Here is a 20,505-nt window from a genome sequence, read left to right as displayed (position 1 = left end):
CATACAAATTTGTAACTTCAGAGAAGAACGTCTGCGGATGAGATACAGACCCGCAGAGAAAAGGGGGGAAGGAAACTCAACTGTTTTAAACCACTTGTCTCTTGTTACAATCAGTATTTTGTATTTAACACAGTATTATTTAATATGGATTGTACTAAAGATCATGTTAGGGCAGACCGTTTCTCGTGGAATAAGATTTGGAAATAATAATAATAAAAGTTGCCTTGTTTGCAGTTGTCTCTTTGTCCTTCCATTTTGGGAATAAATAATAATAATAATAATAATTTTTATTTATACCCCGCCCTCTCCAGCCAAGGCCGGGCTCAGGGCAGCTAACAAGCAATAATAAAAACAAGTTGAATGAATACAACTTAAAAACAAGATTAAAATACAACAATTAAAATACTGAAACATTAATATATTAAAATGCAGCCTCATCACAGGAGGAGAAAGGAAAAAGAAAGAGGGGGAGGGAATCAAATTGGTTCCAAGCCAAAGGCCAGGTGGAACAACTCTGTCTTACAGGCCCTGTGGAAAGAAATCAGTTCCTGCAGGGCCCTGGTCTCATGAGGCAGAGCGTTCCACCAGACCGGAGCCAGTGTTGAAAAAGCCCTGGCTCTGGTTGAGGCTAATCTAACTTCCTTACGGCCTGGGACCACTAGGGTGTTGCAATTTATGGACCTTGAGGCTCTCCATGGGGCATACCAGGAGAGGCGGTCCCGTAGGTACGAGGGTCCTAGGCTGTGAAGGGCTTCAAAGGTCAAAAGCAGCACCTTAAATATGACCCTGTACTCCATCGGGAGACAGTGCAGTTTGAAAAGCACTGGGTGACTATGCTCCCATGGCAGAGACCCCGTGAGGAGCCTCGCTGCAGCATTCTGTACCCGCTGGAGTTTCTGGGTCAGCTTCAAGGGCGGGTGTAGAGCGAATTACAGTAGTCAAGCCTGGAGATGACCGTCGCATGGATCACTGTGGCCAGGTCAGGGCGGGAAAGGTAAGGGACCAGCTGCATGAAGTCTGAAGAAGTGTGCATGTACACGAAAGCTCATACCAATAACAAACTTAGTTGGTCTCTAAGGTGCTATTGGAAGGATTTTTATTTATTTTTTTTTTACTACGGCAGACCAACACGGCCACCTACCTACGGCAGACCAACACGGCCAACTAGAACTATTTTTATTCTTGTTTTTGTATGATTATTAAAATAGGTAAAGGGACCCTTGACCATTAGGGCCAGTCGTGGCCAACTCTGGGGTTGCGGCGCTCATCTCGCTTTATTGGCTGAGGGAGCCGGCATACAGCTTCCGGGTCATGTGGCCAGCAGGACTAAGCCGCATCTGGCGAAACTTTGACGTGCTTTTGAACTGCTAGGTTGGCAGGAGTGTATGATTATTACATTGCCAAAATAAAATTAAAGAAAAAGGGTACTCCCTTTGAAGTTGTTTCAGGGAATGAATGAATTTTATTAATTCGGTCACAGACCAGTTCCAGCCCACATACAATATCAAGGAAGTCATAAAACACGATAGAGATACATTTGAATTTGCAATTAGGTATAACAGGGACAATACAGATACAGCAACAGTTAAAAATATATATAAATTAAAACTTAAGAGTTGTTTCAGTTAGTGCCATATTTTAAACACGGGGCGGGTACTGCGTACCTGAGAGTACCCCCAGAAAATCATCCCAGCTGTTCCTAATCCTGGCTTCTCCGCCCGGCTCTTCCGCCCATCCGCCACGTGGCGGCGCCGCGACCCGCTCGGCTGCCGCCTCCGCTCGGGGCTCATCTCCGCCCCGGCGGCCGGGACGTGCGCTCGGAGCTGGAGGGCGAAGGAGCCTCGGCCGGACTCGCCTCCTCCGGAGACTTCCAGCAGCCGGCTGCCAGGGCGCCCGACGCCCACGATGCCCCGGGCGCCGCACGGAGGAGGACGCCGCGGAAGGTGAGTGGCTGGATCGGGGCACTTCGGGATGCGCCCTGGAAGGTGGCACCGGAGTGGCACCGGGAAGCGCAAGGAGCGCAAGGGCGAAACGGGGGGTGGAGGTGGTTGTTGCTGCCTGAGCGCAATTTTTGGGGGGAAAGGGAGAGGGGCGGGGTGGGGATTCCAAGGAGGGGTTTCCCTCCTCGCCCCCCAAAAGAGAAAAAAACTGCTCCGAGCAGTGGGTGCAAAGGAATTTGGGCTCCGCGGACGTGCCAAGCGGCGGAGCCAGAAAGTGGGACAGGTTGACATAGAGACGGAGTTCGCGGCGCCCGCAAACACACGAGCGCGCCGCGCGCACGATCGGGTTGCAGTGCCCCGCGGAGAGACACGCAAGCGCGGATCCCGAGATCCCAGCCAGGGACTTGGAAGCGAAGGGGTCAGGATCAGTGCCGGATTTAGAATAAGCTAAACAAGCTATAACTTAGGGCCCCACTCTCTGGGGGGCCCCCAAAAAAAAATTAAAGGGGGGAAAACGATGTACATTTCCAAAATATAAGATAAAAAAACAAATAAAACAAAACCTACCTACAGCAACAGTGTTTTGTGTTGTGTCGGCTCCTGTGATGTAAGTAAGGAGCTCCGCCTGCTAGCCTGCTCTCTAAAATATCACTGCTTTGCTCATTTCTATATATAGGGTACCTACATAAAATATCAGGGGTCCCTTTACCTTTACCTTCGCATAAAATATGTATTTTATGATAAAATAGATGTTTTGTTATGTGCATGAGATACCTATTAGGTCCATAAATTGCCATATAGCATATAGTCAACACAAAAAACAGCAACAATTTGTTGTTGACAAAGGACAGCTGGACATATCAAGGGCCCCATTACCTTCAGGAGCTTAGGGCCTCATCCAACCTAAATCCAGCCCTGGTCAGGATCCATGCACCGGACCCTTGAGATCACTGAATGTGGGTTTTTTAAAAAAGATAAGTGCAATTTCATGGCCCTGATGTGGCCAGGAAGGAACAAGGACATAAGAAAATAATAGTAATAATAGTAATAGTAATACTACTACTAATAATAATAATAGTATTTATACCCGGCCCATCTGGCTGGCTGCACTTCCCCAGCCACTCTGGGCGGCTTCCAACAAAATATTAAAATACAGTAATGCACCAAACATTAAAAGCTTCCCTAAACAGGGCTGCCTTCAGAGGCTGGCTGCAGGATCAGGCCAGTGGCCAAATACAATGATGCAGGAATGTGGAGCTGGAGGTTCTGTAAAGAGAGGCTGGCCACCGGATCAGGTCAGTGGCCCAAGTAGTCCAGCATCCTGTCCTCTCAGTGGCCAACCAGGTGCCTCTTCAGGGAAACCTGCAGCAAGCAGGATCCGGGCACATGCGCCCTCTTCTCCCAACCTTCAGCTTCCAGGACCTGGTGTTCAGGAGCATTTCTGCCTCTGACTGTGGAGGCAGAGGAGAGCTGTTCTGACTATGTGGACATTGAGAGCCCTCTCCTCCTCCTCCTCTTCCTCCATGGCAAGTGGCACTAGGAGAGATGTTTCCTCCATCCACGAAAAGCGACAGGTTTGTGAGGCTGGGACCCAAAGTCGGTCGTTACCCCGGATTACTTAAGCGGCTAATAGAAGCATTTTGGACAGAGTGGCTCCAAAGGGGAGTTTGCAAGTGCAGCTGATTCGCGAAAGGTCTGGACTCCGTAACAGACGCACAGCTGAGAGCTGAGAGTTTGGCCCATGGCTTTGGACTCTCAAAGTGTATGTCTTTAGGACCCACCTTATTTTTACAGTTGGAAGTTTGTGTGTGCTGGGTCCGGGGATAACTTGAGCAACGCGGTCCAGGTCCAGTCCCGAATCCAAGGATTCCGCGAGGAGTCAGTCCGACAGGGCCAAGGCAGGAAACAGGGCTAGGTCAGGTACAGGATCACAGGCAGGTTCTGACAAACAGCAACATTGCTTCCGCAACCTGGGGCAGGGTCTGACAGCCTTTTATCTCTGTTGGGATAACAGCTGGTCCTGATCCCCCATCGACTCACCTCCCTGTCTCGCCCAAAGGCAAGCACTCCTCCTGCAAGTACTCAGATCTCTCCTTCTCTCAGACCTCAGTCTCTGCAGCTTGGGAGACGTCGGTGGGTTACTAGACCCAGGGGCCGCCTCAGCCTCCCCTGACCCAACCGGTAGTGGAGCAGCTGTAAGCGATGGCCCAGCTGGAGGCAACGAGGTAGTCCCCACATCTGGAGCCAGGGCAGGCTCAGGCCCCTGACTCGGCCCAGCTGGTGCTTGTTGCAGGGGAACCTGTGCAGACTGGAGCTCTTCAGGATCAGGCCCCAGACTAGGTTCAGATGCCGCCTGAGGCAAAGGATCCGGTGCGGACTGAGACTCCTCTGGCTCTGAATCTGAGCCCGAGTCCCAGGCCATCACATTGTGGAATCATGTAATCGACAAGTTGGAAGGGACCCTGGAGGTCCTCTATTCCACCCCCCTGCAATGCCTGGGACCACAGCTGACGGGTTTCCGTCCAACCTCTGCTTGAAAACCTCTGGCGAAGGAGAAGAGGCTTAGAGTCCACTGCTGAGTTGTCCTAAGGTGTTTTAATGCTGCAACCTGCCATGGAACTTTAGAGTGAAGGCTGGGGGATCGATAATCAATAATGATACGGTCCTAACAGCAACATGGGTGCCTGGGAGGGGATGACAGGTCCCAGGGGACAGGGGCGGACTTTGGTAATATGGTGCCATGAGCGAGGACAAAATTTGACACCCTAAAAATTTATTGGGGGCCCTCTCAGTTTCTGGCTCTCAAGTGCTCTATGTTCTAGCTGCAGTAACTCAATCGCACATCTGACCGGGGCCTAACTCTGAGTAGGAACCCATATAAATATAGGTATTGTTGTTGTTGTTACAGTCATACCTTGGGTTACAGATGCTTCAGGTTGCATTTTTTCAGGTTACGGACGTGCCGAAACCCGGAAGTACCGGAATGGGTTACTTCCGGGTGTCAGCAGTCGTGCATGCGCAGAAGTGCCAAATCGCAACCCAGCGTGCACAGATGCGGCACTGCAGGTTGCGAACGTGCCTCCCGCATGGATCACGTTCGCAACCTGAGCGTCCACTGTATTATTATTTTTATTATTTACTATTATTTTGTGCTCCCTTGGCTCGGCACCTTGTGCGGAGGAGGAAACGATTCTTAAACCGTTCTGGGAACTGTGGCACTGGGAGGGGATGGTGCTGTCCCAGCTACAATCCTCAAGAGACATCCCAGGACTCTTGGGGACTGTTTGAAGTGGGGCTGTTTTGTTTCTGATGCATCGTGCCAACGTGGACACAGATACCTACCCAAAAGCCATGCTAATAGAGCAGGCGCAGACAGGCAGAACTGGCTGTTGTGTGGGGCATCGAAAGTGGGGCCTGCTAGCCCAGGAGTGATGTTTGCAGCTGGATTAGTGGGGGGTTAGGGGGAGATATTTGGGGGAAATCCCATGCAGAATATTCCTGGTCCAGTCCCTGCTGACATCTCTGGGAGAGGATTCTCTCTCAAGCTCTAGAGAGCTGCTGCCGGCCTGTGTGGACGGCACTGAGCCCGATGGAGCAATGTTCTGACTCTGCATCAAGCAGCCTCTCCAATGGCTGCGCAAGACCTGCAGCACAGGCTGACCTTGAGACGATCGTTGAGGCAGATGGACCGGAAAGGTGAGCTGGCGACCTGGACGCAGAGACGCTGAAATGGAGACGGGCCGAGAGGTGTGGGAATCAGGGGACGCGCCAGTGCGCAAAAGGAGCTCCTTGGCAGCGGAGCAGAAATGGACACGCAGGGGAGGAGAAGGGAGAGAGCCCAGGGAGGAAGCATCCTTGTGAGGCGCAAGAGGGAGGAAAACCACACACAAAGCAGCGTGCAAACGCCTTTTCTCTCCCAGAGAATCCTGGGAACTGGAGTTTCTTAATGGATGCCTGCCATGGATGCTTCAGCTGAGATTCCTGCATTGCAGAGGGATGGACTGAATTACCCCCTGGGACCCTTCCAGCCCTACGATTATTCTGAGGTTTTATAAGGGTTGTGGGGAATGGTAGCTCTGCGAGGCGTGAACTGTTAGAATTCCTGCTCTTTGTCTGCAGTCATGGGATTGTTGTCTTTCACATGATGGTGTATGTTTTCATTCCACAGAGTGGGAAGTGACAGAGACAGGATGTTTGTGTTCCTGTGTTCTGTGAAGTGGGACTATTGTCCTTTGTTCTTTTTCTCTTTGCTGTCTGATGCTGGAGAGAGAGGGAGCCATGTTGCAGTACTCCGTGTGTGTTTAGATGTAAATAAAGTAGATTAGCCAAAATGCTGAGTTGCTGAGGTCTGTTACACAAGCTGCGAAGACTCTGCGGATCCCTAAGTGTGCCGGTGATGTTCATGCTGAATAAAGCTTTTGAAGCTCCCAAATGAAAGACCAGGAGGGAGAGAACATGCATGTGTCTCTTCCAGGGTCCTACTTGAGTGTAGGCTGGGGAACGGTAGCTCTGCAAGGTGTGAACTACAGCCCCCAGAATTCTTTGAGGGAAAGGATGTGCTTTGAATGGGCATCCAATGAAGCTGACAACTGGAATATTCGGGACAGATACGAGAAATAGAATAGAATTAGAATAGAATTTATTATTTATACCCTGCCCATCTGGCTGGGTTTCCCCAGCCACTCTGGGCGGCTTCCAACAAAGTATTAAAATACAGTAGTCTGTTAAACATTAAAAGCTTCCCTAAAGAGGACTGCCTTCAGATGTCTTCTAAAAGTCTGGTAGTTGTTCTTCTCTTTGACATCTGGTGGGAGGGCGTTCCACAGGGAGGGCACCACTACCAAGAAGGCCCTCTGCCTGGTTCCCTGTAACTTGGCTTCTTGCAGTGAGGGAACCGCCAGAAGGCCCTTGGCGCTGGACCTCAGTGTCCAGGTAGAACGATGGGGTGGAGAAGCTCCTTCAGGTATACAGGGCCGAGACCATTTAGGGCTTTCAAGGTCAGCACCAACACTTTGAATTGTGCTTGGAAACGTACTGGGCGCCAATGTAGGTCTTTCAAGACCGGTGTTATATGGTCTCGGCAGCCACTCCCAGTCCCCAGTCTAGCTGCCGCATTCTGGATTAATTGCAGTTTCCGGGTCACCTTCAAAGGTAGCCCCACATAGAGGGCATTGCAGTAGTCCAAGCGAGAGATAACTAGAGCGTGCACCAGTCTGGTGAGACAGTCAGCGGACAGGGAGGGTCTCATCCTGCGTACCAGATGGAGGTGGGAGACACCTGCCCTGGACACAGAATTAACCTGCTCCTCCATGGACAGCAGTGAGTCCAAAATGACTCCCAGGCTGCACACCTGGTCCTTCGGGGGCACAGTTGCTCCATTCAGGACCAGGGAGTCCTCCACACCTGCCCACCTCCTGTCCCCCAAAAACAGTACTTCTGACTTGTCAGGATTCAACCTCAATCTGTTAGCTACCATTCATCCTCCATCCGCCTCCAGGCACTCACACAGGACCTTCACCGCCTTCACTGGTTCTGATTTGAAAGAGAGGTAGAGCTGGGTATCATCTGCATATTGATGCACACCCAACCCAAACCCCTGATGATCTCTCCCAGCAGCTGCATGTAGAAGAAGTGCAAACTGTGGAACCCCCTGCTGCAGGAGGCAGGGACGGCCACTGCCTCGGATGGCTTTAAAAGAGGACAAATTCATCGAGGAGAGGGCTCTCCTCTGCCTCCACCGCCCTTCACACAATCCTGCTTCTGGGCTTCCCATGATGGGCATCCGGTTGCCCCCTGTGAGAACGGGATGCTGCCCAGATGGGCCACTGGCCTGATCCTGCCGGCTCTCCTTAGGTTCTTCTGTTTAAAGGGTTGCTGTGTACAGAGGCGACCAGCTCAGCAGCTGACGGGAAGAGCCTACCTCGTGTTTTCCATTCCCTCTGAAAGTGCAGCCAGGAAAAAAATAGCTGGACGGCGAGTCGAGGCCCATCTGGTTGCTGTTGGTGACCAAGCCGGGCCTGGTGGCAGAAGCCGGGCCAGCTCCCAAGTGGACGGGGCCACAAACGAGGCTCTTTTGCCATTTGCAGGGTCTAAAACCATGCAGAAGTGGTCAACTGGACTCATGTGGGCTAGATTCCCACCTACCCACCCATATATTTATATTTACAGCACCCAAAGAGTCTTATATCAAAATGGTGAGGAAGGATTGTGTGTGAGAGTTAAGGTCCGTGCAGCTCCCATTGTATGCAAAAGGAAGGCTTTTAAAAAAGTTTGGTGTTACAAGGCAGAAATTCAACAGGTGAGGCTTCTTCACCTGCTGAATTTCTGCCTGAGTCAGGCACAGGAAGCCTCCAGCAACCTCAGTGGTTTCCCCCCAATTTCTTTGTCTTTCTGTTTTCGAGGGCTTCCAGAAGATCGAGGGAGGCAAGGATGGGGGGCGGGATATGGGACCCTCTGCTCCCAATATGTTGTTTCACGCCCCCCCCTTTAGCATTCTTGCCCTGCTGAGGCTGCCTGGGTTTCCCTGGGAAATGTTTGCAATACATTCTGCGGCCATAGGGAGAAAACCCGGAGAAGCGTCAGGTAACTGAGCTGCTTGGGGAGTTTCTCTTTCCAGAGCTCTGTGTGATCAGCTAATTACGACAAAGTCATTATTGCTGTAATAAAACCGTCATTAGGCATCCCATTGAGACCTCTGTGTTAGCGCCAGGAACACTAGCAAATGCCACAGAGTCGCCTTATTTTCTTTTTCCGTTGGATTAAGAGCAAAAACCTGCACGGCTGCTCCCGTTCCCCCAACCCCCTTCCTGGGCTGGGGAAGCAGTTGCAATTCCTATGCACTGCGTGATTTTTGAAGCATCTCAATATTACATTTCAGGCATCAGCCCTGAGTTGAGCAGAAAAGGAAGGAAAATATTTTCAGGTTGCTATGTGCCCATATCAGGATCGAAGGCTTGCAGGCGACTGGAAATTTATTTATTTATTGCATGAGGTTTCAATGCCGCTGGACTGCGTAAAAAAGAAACCAGTAAGAAAAAAGCAAGTGTTGTTGTTGTTGTTGGCATCTGTCTGACAATGGAGTGCGCCTCGGGGGGTGAAGTCAAACTGCAGCATTAGAAACTGACCTCCCTGGGGTGCAGACCTGGGCAGTGTGCATGGAAGTCCTGGGGTGCCCAGCTGACGAGACACACCCCCCCCAGCCTCGCCAATGTGCTCCAAAAGAAAGCGGTGCAAGACATTTGGCACCAGCCTGGTTGCAGCCATTGCCGGAAGGAGGCATATACAAGGCGCCCCCCAACCGTCTTAGGGACTCCACTCGATTTATGAGGGATGCGGGTGGCGCTGTGGTCTAAACCACTGAGCCTCTTGGGCTTGCTGATTTGAAGGTCGGTGGTTCGAATCCCCGCGACAGGGTGAGATCCCGTTGCTCAGTCCCTGCTCCTGCCAACCTAGCAGTTCGAAAGCACGTCAAAGTGCAAGTAGATAAATAGGTACCACTCCAGCGGGAAGGTAAACGGTGTTTCCGTGCGCTGCTCTGGTTCGCCAGAAGCGGCTTAGTCATGCTGGCCACATGACCCGGAAGCTGCACGCCAGCTCCCTCGGCCAGTAAAGCGAGATGAGCACTGCAACCCCAGAGTCGGCCACGACTGGACCTAATGGTCAGGGGTCCCTTTCCCTTTCCTCCTGAGCCTTTTTTTCTCCTGATGGTATCCCACAAGGTAGTGGAGGTTTAGGGTCAGAGTTTTCCTTCTCCCAGGTAAGCTCCCTTCCCAGGCGGATGAGAACACCTGCCCCTCACTTCCCTCCACAGCAGGGGCAGAAATTGCCTTCTTGCTGGTTGGACCCAGGGCTGGATTTAGGTTTGATGAGGCCCTAAGTTACTGAAGGTAATGGGGCCCTTTATATGTCCAGCTGTCCTTTGCCAACAACAAATTGTCACTGTTTTTTGCATTGAATATATGCTATATGGTAAAATATGGTATCTCAAGCCATTTGCGCATGTTGCCGTGTAACCAGTCCATGCAGAATGTAGGCACCCCATATATAGAAAGGAGCAAAGTAGTGATATTTGAGGGAGCAGGCTAGCCTGTGACTTACATCAGAGGAGCCTACACAACACAAAACACTGTTGCTGTAGGTAGGTTTTATTTTATTTGTTTTTTATCTTATACAGTGGTACCTCGGGATGCGAACGGGATCCGTTCCGGAGCCCCGTTCCCATCCTGAAGCGCACGCAACCCGTGTCCGCGTGTCGTGTTTCGTCGCTTCCGCACATGCCCGTGATGTCATTTTGACCGTCTGCGCATGCGCGCAGGGCGAAACCCGGAAGTAATGCACTCTGTTACTTCTGGGTAGCCGCGGAGCGCAGCCTGAAAGTACTTAACTTGAAGCACATTTATCCTGAGGCATGACTGTATTTTGGAAATGTACATCCAGGTTTCTTTCCTTTAAATTTTTTTGGGGGCCCCAAGAGAGTGGGGCCCTAAGCTATAGCTTGTTTAGGTTATACGTAAATCCGTCACTGGTTGAACCCACCATTGCTCTTGTCTGCTAAGTCTGCTGGAGCCAGTCTTTAATTGATCAGGCTGCAAATTAAACTGGGAAACCTGCCCCTAGCTGGAATTTCCTGGGCCTCTCAGAGGCTATCCACAATCCACTCTCTTGATGTTTTTGCATCACCAAACCAACTGCTCTCTTGAGGCCTTCGTCTCCTAGCGCTCAGCTGGCCGTTTAAGGGGAGCCGTTTGCTGAAAAAGGCCCGAGATATTTCCGCTACTGAGACCTCATTGCAAAACCAGCCGGGGAACAAACGCTCCCTGGCGCCTCGCTCCACTTTCCATGTGTACCACCCTTGGCTCGGAATCGCACCAGCCTGCAGGAAGCTAACCGTGTCGCTTGCTTGCAGCTGAGATGTTTTCGGTTCTGCAATTTGCCACGTGTCCCCGGAGCTTCGCTGCCAGGGAGGCGATGTGCCGAAGGAGATCCCCAGAAGCAGGCAGTGCGGAGAGCCTGGCGCCAAGTGCTTTCGCTGGGTGCTGCAGTGCAATGCCCACCTTGGGGAGGGAGAAAAGCTGGGCACCTAAACTTAGCTGCTCAAAGGGAAGCTTTGCTTTGCACTCTCTCTCTGCCCCATCTCTCTGAACATTTTCTTTGCAGTTTTGGCACCCTCCTCTCTCCCACATTTTGGGTGCTGGAAGGCTCTCCTCCTCCCCTCGCTGAGCTCTCCGCTGAAGGCCTCTGAGGGGGCCAAAGTTTAATTGTCCCGATAGATCCCCATCCTCTTGCCCCCACCGCCCAGTGAGATATGCAAAGGAGAAAGGGAAGATCTGGAGGGGCAAAGAGGAAAGACCCAACATCAGGGGTCAGCAACCTTTTTAGCCGTGCGCTGTCTCTCAGACCTTGTGGAGGGCTGGACTATATTTTTTTTGGGGGAAATGAACCCATTCCTAAGCCCCACAAATAACCCAGAGATGCATTTTAAATACAGTGGACCCTCCGGATACGAACTTAATTCATTCCTGGGGTCCTTAAAAGGTAAAGGGACCCCTGACCATTAGGTCCAGTCGTGGCCAACTCTGGGGTTGTGGCGCTCATCTCGCTTTATTGGCCGAGGGAGCTGGCGTACAGCTTCTGGGTCATGTGGCCAGCATGACTAAGCCGCTTCTGGCAAACCAGAGCAGTGCATAGAAATGCTGTTTACCTTCCCACCGGAGCGGTACCTATTTATCTACTTGCACTGTGACATGCTTTCGAACTGCTAGGTTGGCAGGAGCAGGGACCGAGCAACGGGAGCTCACCACATCGTGGGGATTCGAACCGCCAACCTTCTGATTGGCAAGTCCTAGGCTCTGTGGTTTAACCCACAGCGCCACCCGCGTCCCACTCCTGGGGTCCTTACGTACCCTGAAAAATCCACAACATGAAGCTTGGAGGGTCTGGGACTAGCAATCGGAGCAGGATCATAGCTCAGAGGCAGGCTGGGCAAGCGACAGTATCTCCTGGTAGAATCAGGAGAGACTCCCTTGTCCAAAATCCTGGAGAGCTGCTGTCAGCCAGTGTCGGCAATATGGAGCAGCGGCTCGGCTTGATAGACACAACAGCTCCCTGTATTTGCAGGCATGTCAGAAGAATGAGGGGACTTTGATCCCTGCTGGTTGAAGGACGGGTGGATTTCCAGCACTGGTTGCAGGTCTGCCCAGACAGCCCCTCTGCTGAGTAAAAAGCAAAATGGATACAGCTGCTCTTCTTAAAAGAGAGCCAGACCATTGGCTCCACCTAGCTCCTATCGCCTGCACTGACTGGCAACAGTTCTCCTGGGTTTCATGCAGGGAGCCCTACCTGGAGATGCCTGCGTGATTGAACCTAGGACCTTCCACATGTAGCTCTGCCATTGAGCTACAGCCCTTCTGCACCAGGCTAGCACCCTGTGCTACAACTCCCGGGACGGCAAGGCACGCTGGCTGGGGGCTGAAATCCGGCAGCATCCAGGCGGCAGCTGCCCTTTGAAGATTTCTTTGGGGTGACAAGGGAAGGAGGGAAAGAGGTCGCTGCTGGGCTGTGGGCCCCGGAGAGACTGGTGTACGCAAAGTGGGACGGGAGCCAGCGAAGCCACGGCGGATGACGTCCCATCGCAGCGCTTAGAATAGAAAGCATTACTGGGTTAGAAGGTGACCTTGCCTCTTAGTCGCGCAGGGAAGCCTGCCTTTGGAGATTTTCCAGGGCTAAAGTAGTAAAGCTGTTTCTGATAGCAAGAGAGGAGGAGGAGGAGGAGGGTCCCTGGCTCAGGTGACGGAGGAGGCAAGGAGCCTTTTAAGCCCCAGGAGGGAGAGGGACCCAGTAGATCCCCGACGGGCATCTGGGCTGACCCAGCTGCTAAAGTAAGGTGACCAGACGTCCCCGTTTCCCGGGGACAGTCCCCAGATTTACAAATCAGTCCCCTGACAAGATCCATTCATTCCGACTTCCCCAGATTCTTTGAAAAACAATCTGGTAACCTTACGCTAAAGGCGTTTCCTCGAATGGGATTGTTCTGGGTTCTTGCCCAGCCAAGCTGCCTGCAGTGCCAACAAGAGGGCTCAGATTTGCACAGAATTGGCCCATGATGCTCTAAATCAGCCTTTCTCAACCTGTGGGTCCCCAGATATTGTTGAACTACAACTCCCATCACCCCTAACTAGCAAGGCCAGAGCTCAGGGATGATGGGAGTTGTAGTCCAGCAACATCTGGGGACTCACAGGTTGAGAACGCTGTTCTAGAGATATCTATCAAGACATGAAGGAAGCTTCTTCAGCTTGAGGGCCTCATTTTGTTCTGCATAGGCTTCTGGGGGCCAGTGGGTGGGCATGATCCCCGCCTGAACAAGCTGTCCTGCTGGCAAGTCATCTCCTCTCAGTCTCCTCTTTCCCAGGCTAAATGTACCCAATTCCCTCAACCATTCCTCATCAGGCGTGGTTTCCCCACCCTTGATCATCATGGTCTCCCCTCCTCTGAACACCTTCCAGTTTGTCAACATCCGTCTTAAATTGTGGCGCCCAGAACAGGATACAGGACTCCAGGTGTGGTCTGACCAACGCGGAACAGAGCGGATGATGGACTACGCCGAAATGGCAAAACTAACTGGGAAGCTCAGGAATCGAAAAACGAGATCTGGAAGAAAAAAAAAAAGAATGGGAAAAGTTTATAATGTATATACAAGATTATTGTAAGCAGGTTAAAACACTGGCAGGATTTTGAACACACTTGTAATGTAACAGTATGTATGGATAATTTAGAAAGAGAAAAATTATAGTAATGTGCCAGGCATGTCCAAAGTCCGTTTTGGGGGCCTAATCCGGCCCCCTGGCCGGTTTAATCTGGCCCCTGTGGCAGTTTATTTCTTGGGTTCAAATCCTAAAAAAGCTCAACAGCAACTTCAATCCTAAAAAAAGCTCAGCAACTTTGGTCGGACCTCATGCATGTTCACTTCATCAAATCTGGGCACCCCTGTGATATGCAGTTGAAAACAGGATTAATAGGGTCCATGGAAGGGATGATTCAGAGTATTCTTGACATTTCGTCTCAGAATGGTTTTTGTGGTATGCACTTCCGGGTTTGCTGCGTTCGTAACCTGAAATTACTGTACCCGAAGGTAAAGTAACCCAAGGTACCACTATATTCAACACAAAAAAGCAGCAACAATTTGTTGTTGACAAAGGACAGCTGGACATATCAAGGGCCCCATTACTTTCAGGAGCTTAGGGCCTCATCAAACCTAAATCTGGCCCTGCCCCCACCTCCTAATTTCTGTGATGCACCTAGCATGTTGCTAGATCTCATGAAAGCAGCTTGCTTCTCTCTGCCCTATCCTGAAAACCGGCTTTGCGCTCATCATAAAATGTCACACCGATCCTTCTTTGTTAGATATTGTTAGATACGCCACAGAGTGTGTATCCAGCGTTAATATGTGAAGGAGTGAAAGGAAGAGCCTCTAAGATGGGATGCTCAAAAAATGTCTCTTTCTTTCCCAGCCACCCAGCTAGAGATATTCTGCTCGGCTGGGCCAAGCATTCCTGACGGGAGGAAATAATTTCATAGGAGTCCCAGATGGGTTGTATACTGTACACTGATTCATCGACCCGTCCAGAAATGCAGACTCCACCCCTCTGCTCTTGGCTCCCAAAGAGTTGCAGGAGATGCTGCTCTCTGGCTTGAACGGATGCCGAGTCCATCTGGCACGCAGGAGTGGCTCTTCTGAAGTTACACTGAGAATATGAGTTTCAGGGCTGGCCTAAGAAAGTCGCAACCCCTCCCAAAACAGAAAGACAACTTCCAAAGCCAACGGGGCAGTGTGATAGCTCTGCTGCGGACGGAGGAAACAGAATGGAGCTTGGTTTGCATGTTCAAAATAATAATAATAATAATAATAATAATAATAATAATAATAATAATAATAATATATTTATACCTGCCCATCCGGCTAGGTTTCCCCAACCACTCTCGGCAACTCCCAACAGAGTATTGAAAACAGAATAAACAGAATAAAACATAAAACTTTAAAAACTTCCCTTCAGATGTCTTCTAAAAGTCAGATAGTTGTTTATTCCTTGACATCTGATGTTATTATTCCTCCGAGTAATTGCAACCCTAATTTTGACGGCTGTTCAAGTAAATTAATAATAATAATAATAATAATAATAATAATATTATTATTATTATTATTATTATTATTATTATACCCCACCCATCTGGCTAGGTTTCCCCAGCCACTTTGGGCGGGTTCTAGCAAAATATTAAAATACAATAATTCACCAAATATTAAAAGCTTCCCTAAACAGGGCAGCCTTCAGATGTCTTTTAAAAGTCAGATAGTTGTTTATTTCCTTGACATCTGATGGGAGGTTCCACAGGGTGGGTGCCACCACCGAGAAGGCCCTCTGCCTGGTTCCCTGTAACTTGGCTTCTCGCAGGGAGGAAACTGCCAGAAGGCCCTCGGATCTGGACCTCAGTGTCCAGGCTGAACAATGGGGGTGGAGACGCTCCTTCAGGTCTACTGGACCTTTGAGGCTGTTTAGGGCTTTCAAGGTCAACAGCAACACTTTGAACTGTGCTCAGAAACATACTGGGATTAGTACCAGACTAATAGGGTTATCTGAAGACTTGTAATGAGAATTTTTTTACCTTTCTATATTTATTTAAATTTCGAGGTATTTTGTGATGAGTTTCATTAGAACTGGAAAATATATAAAATGCTGTGATATAAAGGTTAATTTTGAAAGCCAAGAGGTGGGAGGGAAAGAAGTTGATAGGCTCCGAAGAGTCAAAGTGGTGAAGTGGATAATGATGATGTGATTAAAGGTAAAGGGACCCCTGCCCATTAGGTCCAGTTGCGGACGACTCTGGGGTTGTGGCGCTCATCTCGCTTTACTGGCCGAGGGAGCCGACGTTTGTCCGCAGACAGTTTTTCCGGGTCATGTGGCCAGCATGACTAAGCTGCTTCTGGCGAACCAGAGCAGCGCACGGAAACGCCGTTTACCTTCCCGCCGGATCGGTACCTATTTATCTACTTGCACTTTGACGTGCTTTCGAACTGCTAGGTTGGCAGGAGCAGGGACCGAGCAATGGGAGCTCACCCCGTCACAGGGATTCGAACCATGACCTTCTGATCGGCAAGCCCTAGGCCCTGTGGTTTAACCCACAGCGCCACCCGCGTCCCAATGATGTGATTATATATGCTTAAATGGAAAATGAATAAAAGTTATTTAAAAGGGGGGGAATAATTTTTCTCTTTTGGGGTTTCCGCCTTTCTTCCAAGCGTGCTGACCCTCTCTTTCTCCCGCCTCTGCAGCCTTGACCCATGACCGCCTCCGCCGCGATGTTCTACCGCTCGCCCTCGGCCATGTCGCCGCCGTCCAAAGGCAAGTTCAAGCGGCAGAGCCGGATCTTCTCCCAGGTCTTGCACCGGACTCTGAGCTACAAGGACCGCCTCTCTGTGGCCGCTGGCCCGGCGGAGGGCGGCGAGGACCCCTCTGAGCTCTCCACCCAGGCCTCGGCCCCCGGGGTGCTCAAGATCTTCGGGGGCGCCGTCTGCACGGGGGCCCACTACAAGAGCGTCCTGGCCACGGCCAGCTCCAGCGCACGGGAGCTAGCCAAGGAGGCCCTTGAGCGCTACGGGCTGAGCCAGGTCAGCGCGGGACGCTACGTCCTCTGCGACGTCGTCGGGCGGTTCGGGGGCCCCGAGAGGCAGTGGCAGATGGAGGGGCTGAGGGTCCTGCAGGACCACGAGAAGCCGCTGCTGATCCAGGAGCTGTGGAAGCCGCGCGAAGGATGCTCCCGGAGGCTGGAGCTCCGGAAGAGGGCGGAGGTGGAAGAGCTGGCCTCCAGGGACAAAGACACCGTCACGGCAGGTGAGGAAGAAGCCCCTGGGTCATTTGGGTTATTAGTAGTAGTAGTATTAGTGGTAGGCTTCTGGGGGTCCGGGATGGAAGAAGAAAAGAAGAAGAATTTGGATTTGCTATCCCGCTTTATCACTACCCAAAGGAGTCTCAAAGCGGCTCACATTCTCCTTTCCCTTCCTCCTCCACAACAAACACTCTGTGAGGTGAGTGGGGCTGAGAGAATTCAGAGAAGTGTGACTGGCCCAAGGTCACCCAGCATCTGCATGTGGAGGAGCGGGGAAGCGAACCTGGTTCACCAGATTACGAGTCCACTGCTCTTAACCACTACACCACACTGGAAAAAACGCCCGGGAAGGCCACCACCTTCCCAAGACACCAGGGCGTCTCTCCGGTGCTCACTCTCTGGCTGTAAATCTTCCTCAGTCCAGAGAGACCGGTGATAAGCGACCCCTCTCTCCTGAGAGGAGCACGGTCATCATCTGGCATCTCATAGCAGAAGAAAGAGTCAATCAGTAGCTCTAAAACTACTTTATTAACAGTCTATATACAAAGCATGTCTGTGCTCTCTCAGCACCAGTACAGAACAGCTTCACATACAGAAGTGAAACGAAACTCTTCAGCAATATTCCAACAGTCCTGAGACTTCCTGTCTCATGCTCTCAGACACTCACATGATATAAACAACATAGTGCTACTTGCTGAGGTAGATAAAAATCCTAACAGGAGGTAGGTCAATTCTGTGTCCAGGGTGGCTGCCCTACCAAGCTCCATCTGGTACACTGGCTGAGACCATACCCTCCAATATTTCTCCGATGAAAATAGGGACATCCTATCCAATAATAATAATAATAATAATAATAATAATAATAATACAGTAGTACCTCTGGTTGCGAACGGGATCCATTCCAGAGCCCCGTTCGCAACATGAACAGAATGCAACGTGCGTGGGTCGCGATTCACCGCTTCTGTGCATGCGTGTGACGTCATTTTGAGCGCCTGCACATGCGCGAGTGGCAAAACCTGGAAGTAACGCTTTCCGGTACTTCCGGGTCGCTGCAGGACGCAACCTGAAAAGATGTAACCTGAACCGAATGTAACAAGAGGTATGACTGTTGTTGTTTTATTACAGTGGTACCTTGGTTCTCAAACACCTTGGTACTCAAACAACCTGGAAGCTGTTTGTGAACTTTCTTTGGAAGCCAAACGTGCTCCGTTTTGAGTGTTACGCTTCCATTTTGAGTGTTACTCTGAGGTCTGTCTGTTTTTGCTATTTATTTTGGATTTTTGTTTTTGCGGCTCTTTTTGTTTTTGTGACTGTGTGGAACCCAGTCCAGATACTGATTGATTGATTGATTGTGTGTGTGACTGCAATACATTGATTGTTGCTTTTGTTTTATGGATCAATGGTCTTGTTAGGTAGTAAAATTCATGTTAAATTGCTGTTTTAGGGGTTGCTTTTAAAAGTCTGGAACACAACATTTCCAGGGAAGCCACAAGTCACATATTTGGGTACAGCACAGAGCAGACATTGTACTGTGTCTCCAGCTCCCAGCATCAGCCAGAAACCCACATAGTCCACTCTCTTATACACAACCCACCTTGGTTTACTCTTCTCCATCTATGCAGTGACATTTCTATGGGAAAAAACCCCACATGCATGGGAAGATGGGGTGGGGAACCAGTTTGGGTCGCAAACACCAGGGAGAACCACGGCTGCCACTGGTCTCTCGCCTGCTTCACATGCATTCAGTCTGCTTTGTTTTCACATTAATCTGCAATTATTTCCGTCTGTCTGTCTGTCTGTCTGTCTGTCCAGAAATGCAAACTTTGCAAGAAAATGCATTGTGCAATATGTATTTAAATATGTATTACTAAACTTGTTTTCACACAAAGATGTGTTTTCCAAATGCAGAGGAGTATCCAAAGCATATTTGGCTGGTGGTTGCAATGTTTTCCGATCTGTGAATTAACTCAGGTTTATGCGAATCAGGCCAATTCACAAATCTAATCTCTTCACCCCTGGACTGGGCTCTCCTCCTTTGCTGCGTCTTCTAGGGGTCTGGCACATTCCACTTTCCCAGGCATTTTCCTCCCACAACCAGCAATGGCAAAGAGACCCCGGCCGCTTTCTGTACCTGCAGCGAAAACGCCACCTGTTCCTTTTCCCCCGCTAAGATAATGAGTTTTCCTGTGGCCTGCCTGGCCCTTTTAGGTCACGAAGACCATCAACATATTTTCAGGAAACGAATCTGAGCAAACTCCCCGCCTGTTTTTATTGCTTTAGCAGGCAAGTGTAGCTCTGGGGCCAAGTTCTCTGTTGGCAACCGGAGTTATGTTTCTGCGGCAGCAGTGGGAACGTGGCCTCTGATGGATCTGGCTTCAGAATCGAATGTACGCTGCACAAAAATAAGTGCATTTGCTTTACCTTACACGAACAAGGCCGTTAGACATCACCCCTCAAAGACAACCAATCTGTTGAGAATGGAACCTGAGCTTCTCCAAGGAGTTGGGGGGCAGCCTCTGTGCATGTGCAGAATGCAGACATTTGTAATGCCAATGAGTATTTGGGCAAACCTGATTGGAGCAAAAACGAGTCAGTGCTTCTGGCTTGCACTCTTTTTTAAAGATTTGAGAAGTGGGGTCTTTTGTTGTTGTTGAGTCGTGTCCGCCTCTTCGTGACCCCCTGGACCAGAGCACACCAGGCACTCCTGTCTTCCACTGCCTCCCACAGTTTGGTCAGACTCATGCTGGTAGCTTTGAGAACACTGTCCAACCATCTCGTCCTCTGTCGTCCCCTTCTCCTTGTGCCCTCCATCTTTCCCAACATCAGGGTCTTTTCCAGGGAGTCTTCTCTTCTCATGAGGTGGCCAAAGTCTTGGAGCCTCAGCTTCAGGATCTGTCCTTCCAGTGAGCACTCAGGGCTGATTTCCTTTAGAATGGAGAGGTTGGATCTTCTTGCAGTCCATGGGACTCTCAAGAGTCTCCTCCAGCACCATAATTCAAAAGCATCCATTCTTTGGCGATCAGCCTTCTTTATGGTCCAGCTCTCACTTCTATACATCACTACTGGGAAAATCATAGCTTACAACAGGCATATAAAAGTGGCGTTATTACCCCTCTATTATTGTCCATTTGGGTCGCTCAACCATTGCTACTGTGTCCTTTCTTTTAGCAGATCAAGATGACCAGGTGACAGCAAAAACTGCAAGGTTTTTAGCGGGGGAAATTAGAATAACATCTGTTACTTGGTAATTGATGTAAACCCCCAAAATGGTTTTTTTCTATAGTAAAGTTTCCCCCTCTATCTTCAGTACATTTTTATTTTATTTTATTGCTATGGCTAGTGGCTGATACAAATGAAGATTCATATTCTGTTCTGTTCTAAGCAGCAGCATACAAAATTTTTCTGTGCATAGTTCAACTGTGGAACTCCCTGTTGCAGGAGACCAGGGATGGCCACCAACTTGTAGGGCTTTAAAAGATGATTGGACAAGTTCATGGAGAAGGGAGAACTATCGATGGCTCCTAGCAAGGATGATCAATGCTTCTGAATATCAGTTGCTGGAAACCACAAGAGGAGAGAGGGTTCTCACACTCAGGTCCTGCTTATGGTTTCCCGCTGGCGCATTTGGTCGGCCACAGTGAGAACAGGATGCTGGACTAGATGGGCCAGTGGCCCGATCCAGTAGGCT

General features: G+C 50.2%; 1 protein-coding gene across 1 annotated transcript in view; it reads left to right on the top strand.

The window, feature by feature from the left end:
* Nucleotides 1-1,811: 1,811 nt before the first annotated feature.
* The window catches only part of RADIL (Rap associating with DIL domain), a 69,491-nt gene continuing 50,797 nt past the window's right edge, over nt 1,812-20,505 (top strand). Inside the window, exons 1-2 of the mRNA XM_053365484.1 lie at nt 1,812-1,943; nt 16,264-16,822. Of these exons, the coding sequence (XP_053221459.1) occupies nt 16,273-16,822 (550 nt within the window). The 5' untranslated portion in view covers nt 1,812-1,943; nt 16,264-16,272. The remainder of the gene's footprint in view (nt 1,944-16,263; nt 16,823-20,505) is intronic.

The sequence above is a fragment of the Podarcis raffonei genome, chromosome 14 (genome assembly GCF_027172205.1).
Source record: "Podarcis raffonei isolate rPodRaf1 chromosome 14, rPodRaf1.pri, whole genome shotgun sequence".
Classification (NCBI taxonomy): Eukaryota; Metazoa; Chordata; class Lepidosauria; order Squamata; family Lacertidae; genus Podarcis; species Podarcis raffonei.
Note: the sequence above shows the minus strand (reverse complement) of the source record. Positions and strands in the feature narration are given on the sequence as shown.